We start from the raw sequence: 23,689 nt of genomic DNA on the forward strand, positions 1-23,689 counted from the left end.
CTGAGAGCCACGGTACCCAAATGAACTTTTAATGAATTTCAGATGTGATATAATTATGGAATATTAATTAAACGTAAAATATCCGAACGATGGAAGGGAGCTGTCAATAGACAGTATTACACTTGGTATTTGCCAGACGGAAGCCAGCAATAGAGCCAGTTTTAGGCACCATCTGAGGAAAACCATGGATCACAATTGATTCGTACGACCAGTGAAGTAAGTGAACAAGTTTATTCGAACGATACACACTTTCCATAGTGGTTGATGATCAGTTTGAGAGCATCCTATAAAAGTTACAATACGAAAGAATTTGTGTCATTAGACATACAGAGGTGATTAGATTACACAACACTTAAGGCGTGAGGAGCGTGAGGTTCGAACTTATTTTGGTTTTTGGTCTCGTTTTAAAGCGTAACGGTGTGGAGAGGGGAATCTAAATCGCCCTTGTACTTAAAAAGTATGTAAATCTAAGACAAGGGATTGCTTCATTGCATAAAATCTATTTGAAATTTGTTTCATAAGCTTTACAGTGGTATATAACATAGCTCCTGATGTTTTAATGTAAACTCCTAATTATTACTTTAACCCATCTCAAACATCATTTTAGACTTGAAACAATCTTTGTCTGGTCTTTTAAATATCCAAAAAGCTCATCGAATTCGGAATCAAATTGAATTTTTCTGATAAAAAGAAATAAATTCCTCTGGCATGTGTAACATCACAACAGATCATCACTAAACATGCTAAATGAAAAAGTTTCAAAACTAGTTAAATCCCATAACTCTCGTTGTCATCTAATAAAATCATGATCATCATTATCATTGAAAACGCCGTCGTCATTTTCACATAGATATTTCCATATTTCTTGATGATTTTTTTTTATTTCATAGTGTGAGAATTCAGTTCTCTTATTCAAAAAGTGTAAATTATGAATGAGTAAATATTAAATACTTGCATAGCTCTTTTTCCTTCTTCTTCCTCCTCCACTTCTTCTTCTTTACACACCACACAAACTTTTTTCAAACACACTGTTTCTTATTCGAAACAGTCCCGGCTTTGAAATTTAAAAAAAAGAACTGAATAAAAAAAAAATGACGTCATAATTTTTTAGTTTAAAATTCGCATTTAAAAAAGGCAATACGGTAGAGAGGGAAAGAGAATCATGATGAAAAAAAAAAGTTGAAGAAGGTGAAGGAAGAAGAAAAGAAAAACCGAAGTAATGCTTTTGGAATGTTGTAAAGTCACTTTTGTGTGATGTGAGAAATGAATTGTTCAAGTTTTGTGGATGAATTTTAATGGGAAATGCAAGCAAGTTATTCTTTTTTCCTTCTCATTTTTCGTATTGAGAGTCTTCTTTTTTATGTTTGCACAACTTTAAGTCACTCTTCTTGTTCTCTTTTTTTTTTGCAAAAATTGCGGTTCTAAATTAATTTTGAAACTTTCATTAGGAATTCATCACTTGCTCCCAAAATGGTATTTTATTAATAGAAGAAAAATATGAGTTGTGTGAACGTGGCAAAGATAATAAAAAATATATATATAAAAAGTAATTTTCAAATACAGCTATTTCATTATCTATACATCTTAAAAACATTTAAACGTAATCAATGAAATAAGACGAACTTGTTGGACTTTGGAATCATTCATTTTCATTATTAACTAATACACTTTATATATAAAATTAAGGTATAACGTAAATGTTTCTGTAATTCGCTATAAAAATCAATCACTAAATTTGATCATGACTTTTATCAAATATTTAAAAAATTTCATATCCACTTACTAGTATGTAGAGCTTGAAGTCGACTCGAGCTTCATATGGAATCGAGTCAACTTCGAAATCTGGGCGTATATTTATCATTTACCTCGAGAAAAAATAAGGCTAGAGATCATGACACTTTAACGTTAATGACTCAGTGATGGTAGTTACATACCAGTCATATGGACGGATAAATGACAGGTAACACTATGTTGCCACTTCGTCAATTCATATAAGTTAAAACATTTTACATACAAAGTATATAGTTAAATTTCATACGTGCGGAGTTATCGGCATGGCGCTTGGCTCAAATTTGATAAGGTTGCTCATAGGTTCAAATCCAGTCATTTTCAAATTTGATTATTCAGAATTTTAGGTACTTAATGTAAGAGATAAAGACGAAATTGGAACACTAGGGCAACGTTGGATTAATGACAGGGTCTGAAACAAAACTAACTTACGAATGGAATATTGATAGAACGGACCTAAAAGTATCACGTTATGGCAATCAAAATGTATTACTTTAGTATAATATAATAAAACAAACTTAGTGTAATAGTTGGGATTGTACATACAAAATGAATTATTCTGGATAGTAACAGACAATGAGTACACTCACTTAAATGAGTGCGTGGAACATCGATGAATGAAAAGTAATGTACTGTGCCTCCTTTATGTAGTTCTCTATTATTTTGGACATCATTAGTGAATAGCTTCTAATGTTGAGCAAATTAAAACTCTAAAGTAAATATGCTAAAATTTTTAATAAAATAACAATTATCACAGCGTTTTTATCAACCTTGTCATTTGAGCAATTAAAGGTGTATCTAGGTCTGGAGTGTGTTTTCAGGTAATGTTTTTAAGATGTATAGGTTTGTGTACAAGTTATCTTAAAACAGAAATTGTCTGGTTAACAGAAATTTTCTCAAGGTTTTGAGCTTTATAATTCAGAGTATAACCTTATTATCAAGAATTTTCATTCAAAAGTTCTGTAGCTATACAGGACAAAGTTCGCAATACTATAACTACTCGAACAGCATCATAAAAATCAACTTAAAGAATAATTATTTCAATGCATTTATTACTTTATGATCATGAGTTAGTATTTTGACATTCATGACTCATGAATCACAATTCATTTGCATTGTAAAGCTATTAAAAGCTCTCGCGTAACTAACTTGAATATGAACAATTTTTCTAGAATTTAATATTGACATTTTACTAAGAATTATTTCATTTAACATGAAGAAATTCAATTAAATGAATTCGACATTGCAACTGTCGAAGAGCTTCTGTGATTTTATGAATTTAAATGGGCAACGATTCAACTTTGTATATTTAAACTGGGCCTTGCTTCTTTTGGCATACGTGATAAAAATTTGTTTCAATGTAATCGCCAAAATGAAATTTTCTTTGATCAGCCTGAATAATTTTGATAATTAATTTAAGAAATCATTTAGCTTACTAATTTTGAGTATTTTTACGTAGGGTATAGATTTGAGGCAATACTCAAGTAAATATGTCACAGTAACCACGTGTATGAATAATTGTTTTGGGGAATATCATACTTTACGTTTGCTTTTCAAGGAAGTTTTGAAACAAGGGGAGAAGGAGTGTCTGAAAATTCATTTTTGTGTATAGTAATAAGTGACTACATATCTTAACAGTCAAAGTGAATGATTACCCGAGTGGACAAAAATACGTTTGAACTGGACATTAACATGCTATCAACTAGTTATAACAGATTTTTGTCCAACTGGGTTCCATTATACAGAATGTCATCTAAATTGAATTGTGAGACAAAATTTAAATCAAGACGAAAATTCAACTGGAATTATGCAATAGGTATGAATTGTATCATGTACATGCAGTCATAGTCATGATACAAATCCCCATATATCATGATATATATCAAATATATCATATCATTTTGTAGAGTAATATATTCTCTATCATTCATCTTTTGTATCACAGATATGATATATAAACAGTTTTAGAACCAGTGGAATTTTCGAATATGATCGTTAGCTAAAAGGTTTGAGAATCTTAGAAGAATATTCAGTTTTCATTTCTCATCAATATATGGCACTAGTGTCTACGTAGCCTGAAAATTTCTTCAAGCACTTGTCAACAGTTTTGAAAATTTTATCGTTTTATTAATATTGTTAACGTTTAGAAAGTGGCCGGCCATAAAACTGCTGTAAGTACATAAATCACTTTTGATAGTCAATATCTGACACTATAAATGTCATCATACTCGTAATGATTCAATTTAAATTTATAATTTGAGTAAATAACCTGAAATGTAATAAAATTAATTTATTGAGACAGGAAATAAGAGAAAATACACTAATATGATTTTTTTTCCTTTGCGATGCATTAAATTTGATTTTTTTTTATTTTGCCACATTTGCAATTCTTCTCGTTTTTGAAACGTAAATTTTTTACTTTTTTTTGTCATCATCGTCATTCAAAAGATTTACATTTACACAAAATGTTCCATTATAATTTTTTTTTCTTGGTACTTTTTAATTAATTTCTATAATAAAGCAAAAACAATAACTTAAAACAAATTATGGTTTTCAATTCATAAAACTATATAGACATGTGTATTTTGTCATAATTGGTTTCTTTAATTTCTAACCTGAGTCGAGATATTAACTTTTTAGCATTAATTCAAGACTTTATCTCATTCAAAGACATTTTTAATCTACTCATTCCTAAATTAATTATTTGTCGTCCAACACATGGAATTTGACATAAAAATCTTTTATCGACAAATTCTCATTCTTTAAAAATTATAAAATTTTTAAAAAAAATTAAAGCATTTCTACCTAAGATTTTTTTGAAAAAATTTCTTCCTCTTATTCCTTAGTTTTGTATAGAATGTTCTTTGTTTAACTTTTAATTATCACGAGATTTGACTATTTGACAAAGAATACAACGCAATTTAAAACAAGTCTTAAGCATCAAGTTAGTAATTAAAATTTTCAAAAATTATTCAGGTGCTTGATTACTATTTGATGTTGACTTAAAATCAATCATTGACTAAAATCTTAAGGAATCTACTTTTGAGCTTCATAAAGCAGACAGAGGCAGTTATAGCAAGTTTATATGGAATTTCCTCAAATAGCACAAATTAGCTAATCGGTCAAAATTTTGACCTCAGGTCACCGTAATAAGTCACTCTTTATTGATAGTAGACTTGGTTTAAATCCGGAAATGTCGAGATACGTCTGATGCCGGATTCATTTTAAATCCAGGAGTGTCAAAGTTACCCCTGATATCAAATTTCGTTTGATGCATTCGGTTTGAATCCGAAATTACCAGAGTTACGCCGACTTGTGCTATTTGGGACTATATAACTTTCAAATATAGCCTTTGCAATGCTCTAGATTAAATCTAGTTTGATTAATTTGTTGATAAGTCAATGTAAAATTTTGAAAATTTTATTAAAGTCAATTATTTTAAAAATCAAATTTCCTGCATTATTTCCTATAAAAGTTAATGGTTATTCTACAAATTTAATACCTGACAACATTTTAGCACTGTATTTTATTTTTGACTTTAAATATGTATTGTGCAATATTGAATTTTAAATCAATCATTTTTGATTAAATCAATAATTTTTGACTAGCCTTTCTATATTAATATTGAATCTATCTATCAGGACAGAGAGCCTTGCTCCAATAATTATATTCAAGAAATCTAAAAATATTCCAATTCAAAATAGATTTTTCAAGTAGATCACCAGCTACAAAAATTAATATTAGAAAAATCCAAGTCAAAATTGGAAATTTAAGAGTTTCATGCTAATTATCACTCAAAAATTGATATTTCACGACAAGCGTAACATTTTCCTTAATTTTTGCACATTTTAAAGCTGTTTGAAATAAATTAGAAGTCTATTATTTCTCAATTAATTTACATCCACAAATACTTTGCTTTTCCTGCATGCAGAACAGCAAAATTAATTTATGTGCCAATTAGGTTTAGTGATTTATTTTTATATTTTATTATGAGATCATTTATAGTTTGTATATAGATAATAAAAAAGATAGCTTTACACTAAATTCTACTTCCTATTCGTTTAACTTTATAAATACTACGTGACATCCATTGAGGAATCAAAAGCGATCAAATAATTTTACATAGGTGAACATCAATTCAACTTTATATTCCCAAAATTTACATCTTCTCAACATTCTGTTGAAACCAGCATACTTTTACATAAACTTCCATAAAACTCATCTCCCGATTCTTCTTAAAATGAATGATCAAAAAGCAAGTTTTGGAAATAAAATTCTCTTGAATTGAAATCACGTCGCAAAAATAACTAGTTTATACTGTCAATCAAAATTGATCATTTTTGACGTCACATTTGGAGTTTAGAGTTAGTAACAGAAAATTTCATATCTTATCCAATTCAATCAAGGATGCAAATTAATTCTGAGAAGTAATAAATTTCAATAGAATTTGTATATCTTTTATATATGTCGACGTGTCTCATGATAATGAAATTAAGATGGTAGAAATTTTTTCAATTTTTTTTGTTCATTTTTTTGTAATTTGCACATTTGTGTCGTATTCAATAATTATTAATAATTAACTTAAATAATAAACAATAATTTAAGGTATGACATAAAAAAATATTTGTGAGAAAGGAAATACTTAAAATAATCTTTAAAATTAAGTAAATTAATGGTAAAAAACATAATGAATAATTAAGTAACTTTTATCTTAATTTAAGAAACTTCTTTAAAGAACTTCCTTCGTATTTCATAATTCATTGTTTGAATATCAATATAATTAGATATACAATTTTTTTTTTGTTTAACATTTATGAGCGAGTGCAATGAAAATTTTTTCGTACATTCAAATATGGATATAGAAAAAAATTTGTTGAGAGTATGACTTGTTGGCAAAAAATTTTTAATTATGTATGAATTATTTACTCCTTACTGTGACTCCTTTTCAATGCATATACAAATGTTGATGCAACATCCTTTGTCTTTCCATCTTTCGCTAGACAAATGTATGTACCCATGTCTTGGAATTGGAGATTTGTGATCATCAGCTCACCATTTGATAGCACTTTGAATCTGTTATTGTGGAAATCAGTTGTTAAAACTTTTTGAATAGATTTTTTTTTCATAGATTTTTGAAAAAATTTTATCAAATAAATTCCAACAAACCTTGAATCTTGTCCTTTTATCACTTGCTCCTTTGTGTTAATCCAGTAAATTTCAGCATTATTTGTTGCTTTACATGGAAGGAATACTGTTGATCCAATATTATCAAAAAGACTATCATAGTACTCAAAAATTTGAACTTTGTCACTTCCAGTAAGTACTTTAATCATATCATTTGAATCTAAATGTGATCCTGAATGATGATTGAAATGAACTGTTGTAGATGCTTTAGCGATTTTTCCACCACTCTTTCCGACGCATGTAAATGTACGTTTTGCTCCATTTTGTGGGATATGCTGTGGTCTAACAATCAATTTTGCAACAACGGTAGCAATACCCGATGGGCTTCTTTCCATGATCGTGTTTGTCTCAAAATCATCATTCTACATTTTTATTTTATTTAAAAAGGAAGCAAGAGAAAGAGAAGAAAAAAATAAAATCATAAGACATGAGCGAAATTAAATTAAAACTTTCAATGTATTTCATCACATTGCAAAAGATCCGAAATACATATATCCCCCAGAGGACAAATGACCGTTGTCACGTGTAATTTTTCTTTTTAAAAGTCTATTTTTATAATTTTTTGCCTCAAGATCGGACATGTGGCTTATTCGACATGTAGTTATAGCGCATTTACTTCTTAATAAGCAATGAAGCATGGACAACAAAAAAATTTGCGCATGAATTACCAAAATAAGTTATTTGCCTCTGGATTTTTTTTTTATGTAAAGGAACAAAACTTACGTTTCTTGATCCAGTTCCATGAACCCATTCAACAGTTGGAACAGGATAGCCAGATACTCGACATTCAGCTTCAATTGGTTCATCTGGATAGTAAATGTCCTTTTTCGGCATTTCTGATCTGTAGCAAAAAAAAAGTTAAGCATATGTCTCGTGAGTCATTGAAGTTTAACAGACAGCTTATGTATATGACATGCAAATTATATTGGATATTCATAGACAATCGCTGACGAAATATTCATAGAAAATTGCAAAGATACTTACATTTCAACATACTCATTTCGTTCAGCCTTAACATATTTGAACATATCATCATCATGTTCTTCTATTGGTATTGAATCCACGATATTGTTATCTGTGTATTCCTCTGAATCATATGATGGTATAGGAGGACGTGCCAGCACTGACGTGGCAAGTGTAAAAATGAAAACCAAAAGTAATGCAACTGCCGATGATGTCTTCATATTCATCTCTGTGTCAGTAATATATATGAAATGGAAAGGAATAACGAAAGAATTTACGATTAATTTAATTCAGTTATGCAATCATTATGTTCTTCATGTCATGCCTTAAGTCAGCATATATAACATTAATAAATGGACATTTAACAAGAATGAAATCAGAATACAAAAATAGAATGAAATGAAGTAGGAGAGAGACATGAAAGTTGGAAATGCAAAAAAGAACATCACATCACATTCTTACCGTTTTTGGCACAAATTGAGAGTTAGCAACAGATGAAAAAATTTCTCTTTTTTTTATTTTTAGGACGTCTTTTTTTGTGTGTCTTTCAATTGTAATTTTTCAAATACTTTTTAATCAATTTTTCAGCCCTTCAGCTATCAATTCTAATTCTTTTTCTTTCTCTTCTTCTCTTTCAACTTGACAGTATGGATGTAAATCTTCTCAAGTTGATGTGACTTGCTTTTTATTTCCCTTCACAAAGAATTCTTAATGATAAAATTCTTTAACTGATTTTGAAGAAATTTTAGCTTTAAATCTAATGTTATGTAACGTTTGATGTATTTAGGTAATTATAGTCAATATTTCGTCGAATTTTCATTAATGCTATCTTGTTGTTATACAACATAGGGAACGTCTTAATATCGTCTACCACTTGAATGTTGAGCGTTCCTTGTTCTTTACAATTAATTGTCTCTTATGCTGCTTCGAATTCTTTTTAACGATAATTAAATTCTTTCTTTTGATTTTTTATTTATTTTTTATATTTTCTTATCTTCCGTTTTTGTCTTTGACTTTTTCGAAGAAATAACTTTTTTGCTCCAGGATTTTTTTTTTTATTTGATTTTTGACTTTTTCAATGACACATAAAAAATTTGTAGCGCCGCTTTATGTGTAAATTTGCTTTAATTAACCATTTAAAACTGATAAGGAATCAAATAAAATTTTTAAAATTTTTTTTTTATTTTACAACGTTTTAATTTGACGAATATATAAAAAAAATCGCGTGGTTTTCAGAAGCTAGTACGTTTCACGTCTTACTTCATCAAAAGATTGTACAAAACTGACGATAAGTCGGTTTTTTTATACATTCTTCTATGAATGAAATGCATTTGATTATTTCTTTACTACTCGAATATTGTACACATTCAAATATGAGCGTGTATGGGTAATGTTCATTCATCTATACACAATAAGCATGTCTCTTTTTTTTCCTCAACATACGACTATGACGACAACAAAAAACTATTATAATATTTATAGTGTCATATTCTTTTGCTGCCTTTTCTTTACTTTACTTCTAAGAAATTTCTAATACATACATTGCAATGAGCATCATCATGTGCTTATGTGCTAGGGGAAAGAAGGCATAGCAGAAGATAAGAATTTTTTGGGGGCAAGTCAAACAGGAATCTGTTTTTATTTATACTATGAATATTATTTTCTTTACTTCCAATTTAGAGATTCATTCATCAGTTTACTGCTCATATATTCATGATCAGCTGTCAAAAATTGTAGCAATTTATTCATGAGTTAAGTGTTCATGAATGAATTTCATAATGTTATATTAAAGACGTGATTTTTGAGTAAAAATTCAAAAATAATTTTTCCGTTACAAAATTTGACCAAACTTCTTGTTCTTTACGGTAAATTAAATTTTGTCATTTCTTTTACTGTCTTTCTTTATCGGCTTCGATCGAAGAAAATTTATGTTTCTGTATTTCCTCCTTTTTCATCACGTATGTATTTTTATTTCAATACTATTGTATTTAAATCGGTATTGGACAATCACATGATGCTCTCTCTCTTCTTTTCTATGTTTCTTTAATTCCTCTTTCACTATATCGTTTGTACAATTTTATACGCTATAATCAATGTTAATTTTGTCATGACTTTGAAAAGATTCAGCTAATGATCAGCACGTTCAGATAATTTTTTTCTTCTTTTTCTTTCTGCCTTTCTTCTGTGCTGTGTTAATTCATTACGTTTATGATGATTATTTGGAACCTACTTAGTTTTAATTATTGCCCTAGAGCATGGAATCATAATTTTATGTCTTACTTATTAAGGACAAAGGGCTAACCATTGAAAGTTTTTGAATATATTCTGTAAAGAAATCTCAAATTTGGGATAAAGAACACATGGACTTGAGTACATACAATAGACAGTCATTCATGTATGAATGAATCTTTCTTGTTATCGTGAAATTCTTTCGATTAAATTCTTTTTTAATCATGCTGAGAAAGAGCTAAGGAATTTTTTTCGTGGCACATGAGAATATATTTTCTATTTCTCGCGCTTCTGCCTTTTTGACGTAAGTAAAAGAGAAATGTGATGAGAAAAATTGTCATGCCTCACGATCAGCACGAGGAATCATTCAAGTTTGTTCGCCTTTTTACTACTTGATTCTTTTTTTTAATTTTAGAATCTTGTGCTCATCAGCTCATCAGCTAATAGCTAATGTCCTCATTCTCTTATCTTTCATTCATAAGCTTGCTTATTTAAACATATGCATGCTTTCTACAAAGGTGCGTATATTCGAACTTATTTTCATAGTCCAGAATGTTCAGATTGATTTAAATACTTAATTAAGTGTCATGCTTAATCAAAAGGTTAAGACAATGACTTTATTGGAAACAGGTATTTTCTAGTATCATCAAGAGTCCAGAAAATTGCCCGAAATAGGAAAGAAAAGGATAGTCAAAAAGTCACGTATCACAAAAATAGATAACTCAGACTACATCCCGTTCCTATATCAAATGAACCCAAAGATAAAATTAACAAAAAAAATCACAATCTAAACACTCTAGAAATATCTAGACACACATCAAATAACTTATCAATCATTCAGTGTTGAAAGTAAAAGGAAATGATGGCATACACGTTCAGTCGGGTTCAGTCATGTTTGGCAAACACATGAAAAGGCTTTGCCCCCAACGTGAATACATAATATGCTGAACATTTCGAGTTAAATACAGATTCAGCGGGATTACGTCGATGATAACCTTGAGGTCTGAGAATATTTTCTTTTATTTAATGCACGATTGCAACAATCTTATATAGAGAGGGTTTTTTTTCTACCTGACATTGACGGACTACCGAGAATAGATGGAAGTGCAACAGATGTTTTGTTGCCCTACTCGGAAATCTTTTTGAAACATTTTTTTCAATTGATAAATCGTTTGTGTAATTTTTTTGTTGCAATGTGCTTATTATGCACTTTTTCACATAGAAACTAGGTGAATTTATGTCTACCTTACTTATTCAAAAATTTTTAATATTGCATCAGAAATTTTTAAATTTTAAAACATTTTTTTCCATTGAAAAACCATTTGTCATATCAATATATGTTCATGTACGTCTGCGCTGATGACGAGACATTAAGCAATGAACAGATAACTGATATTTGTTCGGCATATGTTTTACAAAGAGTGACAGAGTGAGAGTGACTAAATTTATTGACTCAAGTATGTGACAAAATATTCCTAAGTCATTTTAATGAATGAAATGAAGCAGTTTGAACGAGTTAAGTAGAAGCATGTGATATACACGTTTTTGTTCGGTGTGCTTTAAATTGCTTTTTCTTCTCTTTTCATACTTCGTTTATAATTGTCGAGTATCGTGTTCGCACGTTAGTTTTTAGTTCATAAATGCTCACTTTTACTATTTCAAAATTGCATCAGACTTTTGCGGGAATTTTTAGTAAATTTTTAAGGTTGAATTGCTGATATTCCCCGTGTGGCACATATCGGCGAACTGCATTTTTCGCGGTAAAAATTGGTTGAAACCAGACAATACGATGAACATGTTGTACTGTTCGGGTATGTAATTCATTTCTAATGTTTGACAAGAACCTTATCTTTCTTATTTCAAATTTCAATTCCAACGGAAATGTTATAATGCTCTGAACCGTAGACATAGAATTGAGAGATACGAGGTTCGAATCCCCGTTTGATTTTTTTTAAAAACATTTTTTAAATAAATATAATCAAATAAATCCTACTGATATTTCCTGAGGGAAACACAAGACACAATCAATCATTTTTATTTAGTCTACAATTAAATGATTTTTTTCATTTCATTTCATACATGCTTAATTTGAAGGAAGTCTATGAACTCAAAATTCAATTGAAAATGAATGACGAAATTAATCGGCATTTTAAAGTCAGTTAAATATTAATTTGACTTAAATGATTATAGGCTATTAAAAAATTCGCATTGCATTTAGAAAAACTGTAGCTTAAAATTGGTATTTACTCATTTAATAAGTAATTGCTGATTACATGTCATGAGCGTTTGGAAATTTTGTACTTTATACTTTATAGCATTTTTCGTACGAAATTCAATGGGATTTTATAGTCACAAAACTTTAATTGGAATTTCCATCAAATATTCTAGGAAAGGAAAGGAAACGACAAGCATTGTTAACAAATAAATTTAATGTATAAAATGTATATTAAATCATTACTAGCTCTTTTTTGATTTAACTTGAACGATTCAAAAGAATAAGTACGAACGAGTTTTTTTTTCAATTCCTGTTCACACAATATTATCGTAATTAGACGTAAAAAGCCGCATAGCAACAGTCAGCTTTCATAAACTATCAGTTACTATTTTCAATAAAGTTTTATAGCTTTATAGTCGGATTTTCTGAGGGGGTTCCTATAAAGATTCAAAAAAGCTAAAAATCTCAGTTTTGGAATTAATTCCTTCAAGAACTGGAATTATACTATATTGGGATTCCCAAATATAGTAAATCATAGATTCACTGACCGGTATTAACAGCTAAGATTAATGCGAAAATCATGTAAAATTTTAGGAATTAAAGCTGTTATATGCTTTGATAATCTGATAGATTTCTTGCAATACGATGAAAATTTTGATGAAATTATTATCCTAACAGCCTCAGCCTCTGAAGAGCATTCGTAATTTACGTAATGCTTAAGAGAAAGTGAGGAATTAAAATTTTGAAATTAAATTCCAATTTTGGTTCAAGATTTTATTACAAAGCGTTACGGTGGAGATTAGGAAGGTCTAAAAAACTATATAAGCTCTACTTAATTACGAACTGTTCAACAAGTCTGAAACTTCTTATTCAGTGGAGGTCAACCTGTGAGACGCCAAATTTTTTTGGAAATCCCATAAATCGTATGCAGTGTGCGGTTCCGGCGAGGCTTACGAGGTGTGTTATGAAAAATAAAACGTAACCTTTCGCTATTCTTATTTTTGCTTAAATCTAATCAGGATCACAAAATGAATGAAATTGAAAAATCACTACAAATTGCAAGTAGATCTGACTTTTTTACTCTCTCACTATGTATCACTCGAGTCACTAAATTTTTATCACATTTCAACAACAGTTGGTTTTTATCTGATATTTCTTGCAACATTTTACGTACACTAATTTAAACTTTTACATATGCACAATAAAAAATGCAATCAAATCCTGTTCAATCAACATTCAATTTGTGTGTAAATTCATAAAATATAATGTTTAATTGGCGTGCCAAGTTGTCGTTCGGAATTCACCATACTCTTTTATATAGAATTGCAAATTTAAGAATGGAAAAAAAGACAAGTAAGAGAAGTATGCGAAGATGTGCAATAAAAGAAAATAGAATGGTAGCTGGATGGGCTAATTTTCTTTAGCATGATATGATTGTTATAATAACAGAATAACCGGTAAGAGAATAATGATAATAATGACGATGGGAGTAGTAGGTGAGAAAGTGTGTGCATTTATATTCCGAGAATTATCATTTTTACATCTCTTTCTCTCTCCTTTACTGTTTCTTTCATCAACCATCATCATTATCCGGCAAATATATGCAATTAGTAACATGTGTGATGATGTAATAATAGCATATGTCGTACGATGTGCAATTGAAAATGATAAAAGACATAAAATGAAATTGACATACATGGACAATTTATAAATCACAATCAAATGAAAATGAAATATTGTTCTGATTTCTCTTTTTATTTCTTTTTCTGATTTTTTCTCACCTTTTAATTTATTTTTTGTCGGATTTTTTTATTTTTAAAATTCTATAACTTTAGTTTTGCACCACAAAATTATTTAGTTACACTGTTTATTATCCTTAAAGCTTTTTCAAATTAAAAATCACTTTTGGGAAATTTTCACAAAAAATTAATTTTCTTCAAAAAGTTTTCCACAAAAAATTCAAACTTTTATTTTTTTTAGAATTTTTCAACACTTTTTATTAAATAAAGATTTTTTACAAGCTCCGTACTTATTCTGCCTGTTTATCCAACGACATCTAAAAATGATCTATTTCACTGATATCTTGAATTTCTCCTTTTATAGTCAGTGGAGATGAATCAGATTTTCGTATTTTCTTTTCGTCCGTTTCACGATTCGGATGCTGTATGTAGCATCCATATATCCATGTATAATTCTTCTTTTATTAAACGATCAAATGAAAATAAATTGAAAGGAGTAGTATTCTTGACTGTATACGTGTAATGCAAAATGGTTAAAATAATTTTTTTTTTCTGAATACAGCTTAAAGTGAGAAGAAGAAAAAAAAAACTACAAACATTAACACGCGGACAATGACTAAGACGATTTTTACCGGCTTAGTGAGTAAAGTTACACCATTCAATAAAGATTATTATGCAGGTGAATAACTGTTAAATTTGCGTCATTTGTCATTTAAACTTTTAGGAAATAAATAGTATTGTAACTTAATTGGGAAATTATCTCGATCAGTACAAATCATTCTAGGCATCCAAGTGGCTGCCATATGGCAACTTTCATGTTCGCTTCCATAAAAATTGCCATTTGGATGGTATGTAGGCACTATAATGGGTGCCATGAAAAACATGTGCCGATCGGGTATATATGAAATTGAAAGTGCTGAGGAGCAAGCCCGAGCAGCACAGTGAGCATGCTTAGGCACCACTACGTTGCAATGTTAATTATAAAACGATAAGTCACCTTGATGGTACCATGACAATTGATTTCAATTCATTTATATGGTAAAAATACAGTTGTGCTTCTCGGGTAAAAAGCATCAAGTACTTGGAAAATGAGTGGAAATTGGGTTTAAATGGAAAGTGGGTTTAAAACCCCGTGAAATTGTAATGTCAAAAGGTCAATAAAATTAGTTTGCAAGAATTCTTATATGAACTGCTGTTAAGTTTCTTCAATAGTAGATTACTTTACAATTAAATTGCATGACCAAGGGGGTCAATAATGATAATAATAAGACATGGAATATAATTTCTATAGAAAAATTATTATTAGCAAATTAGTTTTAATGATGCTGTTAATAGAATCCAATTGCAACATGTCGATATCTTTTGAGGATTAATTGGTCATAATTTATTTATTTATCTCTAAATACCCATTGTATTTGCTCTTCATCATGTCATTCTTATCGATTTATAACGAGCAACCTAACAACAAGTGGCTTTCACTGCAGTATCTAAAATACTTTTTTTGATATAATAAATATTATTGAGATTGGTGTGGGTGTATATGAATCGTGATAGATTGATAGCATGAAACAATCAGTATCCTTTATAAGAAGCCACAAGTATAAGATACACAGCAACATATCCTTGAGCATTGACTTGTTGATTCTTTTTTCTTTTGCACATACAAATCTTTTTAAACAACATTTTTTGTTGTTCCATCCAAAAAATTTGAATTGGCTTTAAGTCAACCTGCAAGAACCAAAACACAGCGTGACAGAATTCTTTGCATAACAAGTGTAAAAATTCCAAAAGAGTATTAAATTCCAATTCCAAATTCCTACCTTCTTCGAAAAAAAAAAACATTCAATGCACAAATTAATATCCAACCTGTCACTTTTTTGCTCCCTCAGTTAATCAAGAATTTCTTCGTATTTACACAACTGCCTCTTTACTCATTATTTTCACTTTTAGTACACAAAAATGTAAACAAAATCACAAATCATGTGCAACTAAAGAATTTCTTGAAAATTTAAGGAACTGGAAATAATTTCTCCATGACATCAGCATTATTCAACATAACAAAAAATTCATGAATGAAACTTGAAATATTTTGTCTTCAAAACAAAAAGGAGAGAGAGAAGTAAAGTAAATAAGAGAAACAACCAAAAAAAATTAAATTTAAGCAGCAGCATAATGGACAGCAACAGCGTAAAAACGTGATTCATTTTGCTTTTGCACTATTTCATGTGAATTTTTTACCTTACTCATTATCTGTCTTGTCTTAAATTCGAATCGTGTCAAGCACGTGTATGACTAATTTGAACTTTAAGGTTTTTCAATACATGCAATCATATTTGATTTATAGCTTGTGGTATTTAAAAAACTACAGATAAACCCGAGCGACACCAGTGAACAAGGGTTTGCCAAGGAGCTTTGAAAGCTCATTTAAGCTCTTTTATTAACACTAAATGGAAGTTGTCTCAGTGTGGCATCCATATGGATTTAAAATTTTTGACATTCTTCATTAGGATTTCTTCCCGAACAGCACAACGTTTTCGCTAAGACATCAATGTCACCGTTTAACAGGTAAGATGCTAAGTTACCCTGACGACATTATGATGACTGATTTTGATCCATTTTTACGACAAAAAAAAAGTTTATACGCCAAATTTTGTCGCTCGGGCTTGGGTTCTGTCGCTTGGGCTTAATTTGTATCTGTCGGGGTTGATTTATATTCCTCGGAGTTGATTTATATCGCTTGGGTAAGTGTCAAAATAATTGGATTATTAGGACGCAGATGAAAAACAAGCTCCATAAAAATGCTCATATTAACTTTACTTCTAAGCATTTATTAACTTTACAACTCTCACGTGCCTTAAACATTGAAATATTCCCTCGTCATTACCTATCGAATTTCACATCAAATGATAATTTTTGGCACTAGATATCAATCGAAGTCTTTTTGTTATTCTTTCCGTCTTATTTCGTAAGAATCAATTTGAATTGCAGAAAGTTTCTTGAAATGAAATTTAAATGTGTTAAAAAAAGTTTCAAGAAGTTTCGGAAATACAAATTCAGTAGAAATCTTGAAGCTGGCATAAAAAATCCTATGCAACAAAAAATTTCAGAAATACTTTTCTAAGAATCAATCTATGTGCTATTCATTAGTTAAAAAGAAAAATTTCAAGGGAATTGTGGCATTGCTAAACTTAGAAATCTAAGAAAATCTTTCAAAGTCATAACCAAAATCAACATGCTCATCATGCACGACAGAGACAAAATTTGAATATTTCTTGACCTACAGATAACAAAGTAATGCATAAATTGTTTATACATACATATTAATACAGCAAAATGAAAGAGGAAAATATACTCAAAAATATTTTTTTGCCAATAAGAAGATCAGCCATGAGATGACGACGGTGCTGTATCGGACATTGAACTAAATGTTGGTCATACGAAGCTTGGAGTTTTGCCAAGAGATGTTAGGTTCTTAAAGATCGTTCACTTACGCTATATTATAGCGATCCTTAGCATACTAAATTTAACAGGACATCGCATAAGCATGATGATATTGAGTGAGCCAGGGAGGTGAGTATGTTCATTTCATATTAGAGTACCTTTATTTTGTTAGCAACTTTTATCTTAATTTCTTCTACAATGTTCTTCGTGTACTTCTTTAAAAATTATTTTGAACCTTCATGCTTGATTCAGAATGGCAAAAACAAAATCGTACTTGATTTTTTTTTTCAAAAAATGTTTAAGAAATTGTTGGCTCAATTAGCCGTAAGAAATGAATTTAATATCTGCTGATATTGCGGAAGATTATACGCAGTATGTTGAAAAAAGAGGCGTGATTTTTCAAGAACCTAATGTTGATTTAAGAACAGCAAAGTAAAAGAAGATAAGACACTTGATTTTCTAAATGTCTGTGAATATTGAAGATCAAGTAGTTGATGAGCTTATCTCACAATGACTATTTAATTATTGCGTTTTATGAAATAATTAGACAAGAAATTTCTAGAATTTTTGAACTTCAAAATCAGTTCTGGGCGACGTACTTATCTGATGTGTCGCTCTGGAATGCAAACATTCCAATACTTATCGAATGTCTTAGCCTGAATGAATACAAACGTAACGTATTTTAAAATCATAATTAATCATACAAAAGGAATTTATTTCCTTCAATGCTTAATGTTTGAGTTTACCAAAGAAGCACTATAAGGCCACGCATGTGTTGTGTATACTCTTCATTAAAGAAATAGAGTAAAGAGCAAACGAAGAAAAAAAATTCCTAGTAAGAGCGAATTTCCAATTCATTCAAAAATCATGAGTCACAAGTATAATACATGTCGGTGAAAAATTTGTGAAACTCTTACGTCTAAGCTCTGCTTCATAGCTCTATAAGATAGAAAGAAACGAAAAATAAAATGTAAATTTAATATATTCGCAACATATTATTTAAAACCGGCTTCCAATTCATCCATTGAATTGAGTGGCAAAACATTTTCATTCATTATACATTAAGATGATTGATTCTGTCGAATTTTGTTGAATCACTTTACATATTTTTCTAGAGGGTCAGTAACATTTCAAAGAGATTTAATTATGAAATCAATTTTTGCAAGGATTCTTTGGAACTGCTACTTATATTTGCATTTAAATATTTTAAATCACAAAAAATTTTACTTTCATTTTTCAATGCACAACATTCCGATTCCTGGAAATTCTTTCAAGAAGAATGAAAGGTGGTATTTGAAAGGTTAAATCAGGTGAAGTTACTGATATGTATATTTATGCCACACGCCTACTCACATAACTTTTATGAATGATTTGGGTCAAATGTGAAGTTATCATAACGAAAATATTTACAATAAAAAAAATCCTTTTGAGCACAAAAACAATTTGACTTTTATTTTTAGCATCAGTTATGAAATTTTCATACAGGAACTGTACACATATTAGGTTACTCCAGTTGTACCAGGGACAATTTTTTATTTTCCGCGTTAACCCTAAATAAAACCACACAAGACATATGATTCATGGCAAAAAATTCAAAAAATCTAGGTGGCACATTAGTGTGCCGTGACACACAAGTTGCCAATAAATGCATTACGCACTTATTCCATCCCCTCTCCTCCCCTTTTGCAAAATGCGTACCAAAAGTCCTTTTTTTAAGTTGCTAAAAAATCGAAGACTTTTGGACCCTTAAAAAAGAGGTCGTGATAAGTGAACATCCCCATACTGACCGAGGGCGGACGACATACTACCCGGAATTACTCACATTTTGCATTTGTCAATAGGAAGTATGTTGAACCTTTCACGTTTTAATTTCAAGATAGATATTCTTTTCGTTACATAATCCTAAAAATAACTCTAAAATTACAAGTAGCTTATCATTTATTAAATTACTCTTGAAAGACGACTCTAAATCAAGAATGTTGATAAAGACAGGCGCACTTGAAATAATACTCGTGATTCTCGCGTGACGATTTTTAAAGAATAATTATTTGGAGCACGTGGAGTCTCCAAATGAATAATTTAAGACATCAAAAGATTACCTAACCATGTTTCAAATGTCAATATCATGATTGATGTGGTATTAATGTCATTGAATATAATTTTTTTCTCGAAATTTTCTATCAAATTTATTACTTGCTCTTTGATAAAATAAAGCCTTTAAAGTCGGAGTTTGAAATGTTAAGCTCTGCTTTATTAAAAGATAAAGATTTAAGCTAAAGGCAAATTTATAATATAAAAAATTAGTCTAATTGCATTTACCCAGCTTTTAAGCCTCTCACTTTAAGTTTTAAGGCACATCACTGCTCACTTCACTTTAAGGCTGTTGACTTTTTGATTGGGGAATGGTTCTAAACTTAATAACTCATATCCACTTTGCAAGTTGAATAGCATAAATTTGCAAGAAATTTACATTTAAAATCTAAAGCTATAATGAAGGTTTTCAAAATTTGGCAAAAAATCCAGCCTTGTCTCGAACAGCACAACGTATTCGATAGGCTTTTGCTTGAGAAAATTCAAAAAATCTGTTAAACATTGCTTTAAATTAAATAAATCTTTTGAAGGTGAATGTAAATTTGAACGGAAGCCTTTAATCTTGAAACACATGCTTGGCGTAGCTTAGTCTATCCGTCGAGCTTTAACCTCTCAAGTATTTGTCAATCGAAGCTTAATCTATCCATCGAGGCTTTCTTTAGTATGGTTTCAATATGTCTACATTGGACTTTGACCCAATATCCTAGTTTAATTTATGTATATATTTTTGCGAAACACTTGAGATGATGCCTCGAAACACAAGCAAATAAAAATGTATATATTCGTACACTATACTAGATCTTGACAAATCGGTCAGTCATTTTCTTTCGACATGTACTTCGAGATGTCAAAATTTAATCTTTTGATTCTGTTACTAACTCAAACTCATTATCTTCTTTTATAAAAAAATGTATATATTTATAAATAAATAAATTATAAAGTAGCGATCGTACGATTTATGCTAAAGTCCACATGATAAGACGTTTCAATATATTAACTGAAAAATTATTGCAATTCTGAAAAATGAAAATTAAATTTTTGCACATTTTAAAAATTAGATTTGAAGTTTTTGATTGATTTTGAAATATGCTCATGAGTTCATGCTAATTATAATGTCAAAATTATAGCACTGATAATGGGATGATTTGTAGCTTAACGCGAGAAAACGAACACCTCGAACAAAATCTCAATCTCTTCTTCAAAATCTGTGCTGCTCAAACTTTTTGCTCCGGCACACTTTGGATGTAGAAAATGAGTCCCGTTCAATTACTATGCAACGCTGTTTTGGGAGACGGATGGGAGGATACTAAGAGATTTTGTTACGCTTCAAACAACGAAAATTTTCAGATTGAGAGTATCAAAAGCGAATGAATGGCACCAAACATTTTTGTTACTTGTCACCTAAGTTATCCATCCCCACGTTTACCTCAATTAACTCAATAAATATCAAATCAGTAATAAATAATTCTGAAATATTGCTGCAAATATTAATTGCTTACTGAAAGGCTATAAAATTAAGCCACAACATAGAATTAAATTTTTCTTGCTCATCATAATTCTTTTTTAAATGACTCACAAAAAGATTCACCTTTAATTTCTATATGCAGCGCTATATGTAGCATAATATTAACATTGCAACATTGTATCATATGCTAAGAATTTCCGATAAAATTTCGTTCGAATTGCTTGAAAAATGGCAAAATAAAAGGTATATAATTTCAGGTCAATAAGAAGCAACGGATGAGATATACAAAGAACTGTTAAATTATACTGACGTCAATAATTTGATTATTGTTTTGATATTTTCTCTGTAATCCAAAGATATGAAAATAATATTAAGTTTCAAGAGTATGAAGATAAATAATCTTCATTTATTGCTTATATTAATCATAATTATAGCAAATTTTTTTTTTTCAATTCATTTTTTTATAAACATTTTTTATTCCATTTAGTTTTATGCTTCAATCGTCATCATTATTTATTTTCCTTTTGTGCAGTTTATTTTTGTCATGGCATCAATGTCATTGTATATTATCCGTATTTATGAGAATCATATTGAGATAAAGATAAGTGAAAGTCCTATTAATATTTACATAAAGTCATCATTTTTTTGTACAGTATTGTCACGGCATGAGAATCATTATATGGGAAAGACTTATGCTACAATGACTTTTTCAACTACTGGTGCAGCAACAATTGGTGCTGATTTTTGAACGACAGCATTAAAACCTGTTGAAAATTTGAAATGTTAAAGTTTATTTATTTTTTAAGCTTTTATACCAAAGCTCATGCTAAACTTTATAAAGCTTACCGTTGATTGGATCAGCATAGTATGAAACTTTTCTTGTTGAACCGTCAGCTTCCAAGAGTGTGTAATATCCTTTTACAATATCTCCGTCTCTGATTTCTTCATGAGCTTTGTTATCTCCAGTAAGAGCATCATTGACATTGTAAGCATATTGATATTGTGGATAAGCATCATTTTCAGCAGTTTTGATTACTGGTGCAGCATATGGAAGGATTGTTTTGGCGGCGACAATTGGTGCTGCAGCAGGAACAAATGTTTTGGCAACAACTGGAGCTGGATGGACATATGGTGCGGATTTTACAACTGGAGCAGCTACAAATTGTCTTCCGAAAACTGGTAAGGTATGATGATGAACATATGGTGCTGATCGTGCAAGAATTGGTGCTGTAGAGATAAGAGGTGCTGATGCAGGAATTGTGTAGGCCAATGGTGAGCCTACGACACCAGCTTTGACAGTGCTGACTGCGACAAAGAAGAACACTGATGCGAACTGGAAGAAAACACAATTTTAACACTTTATGCTTAATGTTTTTGATAATCCAACTTTCAACTTACTTTAAGCATTTTAATTGAATTTAATAATTGAATTGTTACTGAATTGAATGAAATGAATGAACTGATGAGCCTATGAAATTTGTCAAAATATTTATACCTTAAAGATGGTGCAATATGTTTTGTTGTAAATTTGCAATTTATAATAATACATGCATAGATTGACGTTCATATATGGTACATTTTTAGACACTCATTCGCATTACTTCACATTGGCCCAGTCTGTAATGCAAATGTCCAGTCGACAATGAAACTCATTATGAATTCAAATCATGAATAAATTTCTTCATGCTCACAAAAAAGCAAAAAACAAAAGCAAAAGTGTAGCGGGTGGTGGTTAACCGTTGAAAGTGTGGATGTGGACAATTTTGTGGATTAAGTAAAATAATTCAATAAATATTAATTTAAAACTCATCATGTGATGTAATCCCAATAATCAATTCAATGTTCATTATAGGATGTGCTTACTCCACAAATCGATATGTGTGACTTGCATTATATATATATATATATTTAAAGCATTAAGATGCATTTTTCGTGAGTAATTTTCAAGTATGAACCAGTCTAATCGCATATGACTTTTTTGCACTTTTGCCAGGAAATGTGTAGCATTGAAAATTTACAGTCATAATAATTGAATGTGTCATGAAATTTAGGTCACATTCTCATGAAATTAATTCCACTACAGCCTTAACAATACTGAGAAAATTCTTTAAAAATCTACATTTTTTACTAATCGCCTTATCACAATTTTAGTTGCAGAATCTTCTGTGACTATAAATAAACCTTGCAATCAGCTGAATGTAGCTCACAATCTTGACGCAAGTGATGATATGAAATTAAATGATTTTTAAAGATTCAGCTTGAATTTATTAAAGCATATTTGTGTGTCCAGAGGATTATTACCCGAACAGCACAATATGCACTGTATTACCGCTCTGTCACGTGAAACTAACCCAATGATCTTTATCATATTAATAATCACCCATTGTTTATTTTAGTTATCATCTTAAAACATCATTGTTGTCCCCAAAGAACTAGTTCGGCCAATAACTTCAACATCTTCAAACTGTTGTATATAAGAAGCTATGGGTAGAATTTGAACCAGGGAGTTCAAATTCAATAACAACTTTCGTGATCTGCACCTTGTCAACTGATCTATCACGTCATTTTTGCTTC

The 23,689-nt window shown here is 30.1% G+C and overlaps 2 protein-coding genes across 3 annotated transcripts; both read right to left on the reverse strand.

Annotated features, from left to right (window-relative positions):
- Positions 1 to 5,750: 5,750 nt before the first annotated feature.
- ImpL2 (Ecdysone-inducible gene L2) lies at positions 5,751 to 14,403 on the reverse strand. Of its 2 annotated transcripts, none has more exons than XM_070635857.1 (5): positions 14,161 to 14,403; positions 7,957 to 8,164; positions 7,696 to 7,813; positions 6,955 to 7,334; positions 5,751 to 6,861 (listed from the first exon to the last, which is right to left on the reverse strand). In XM_070635857.1, exons 2-5 carry the CDS (start codon positions 8,160 to 8,162, stop codon positions 6,711 to 6,713), a joined length of 855 nt encoding a protein of 284 aa, XP_070491958.1. In that variant the 5' UTR covers positions 8,163 to 8,164; positions 14,161 to 14,403; the 3' UTR covers positions 5,751 to 6,710. The 2 variants fall into 2 exon arrangements, with proteins under 2 accessions (XP_070491958.1, XP_070491957.1); XM_070635856.1 differs by lacking the exon at positions 14,161 to 14,403 and adding an exon at positions 8,398 to 9,210.
- Positions 14,404 to 21,602: 7,199 nt separating this feature from the next.
- On the reverse strand, positions 21,603 to 22,581 carry LOC139087291 (cuticle protein 21-like). Its single transcript, XM_070636063.1, has 3 exons — positions 22,514 to 22,581; positions 21,962 to 22,448; positions 21,603 to 21,879 (listed from the first exon to the last, which is right to left on the reverse strand). Exons 1-3 carry the CDS (start codon positions 22,520 to 22,522, stop codon positions 21,806 to 21,808), a joined length of 570 nt encoding a protein of 189 aa, XP_070492164.1. The 5' UTR covers positions 22,523 to 22,581; the 3' UTR covers positions 21,603 to 21,805.
- Between the last annotated feature and the right edge of the window lie 1,108 nt (positions 22,582 to 23,689).

This window comes from Chironomus tepperi, unplaced genomic scaffold (assembly GCF_022539635.2).
Source record: "Chironomus tepperi strain 1889 unplaced genomic scaffold, CSIRO-AGI_Ctep_v1 contig_100, whole genome shotgun sequence".
Classification (NCBI taxonomy): domain Eukaryota; kingdom Metazoa; phylum Arthropoda; class Insecta; order Diptera; family Chironomidae; genus Chironomus; species Chironomus tepperi.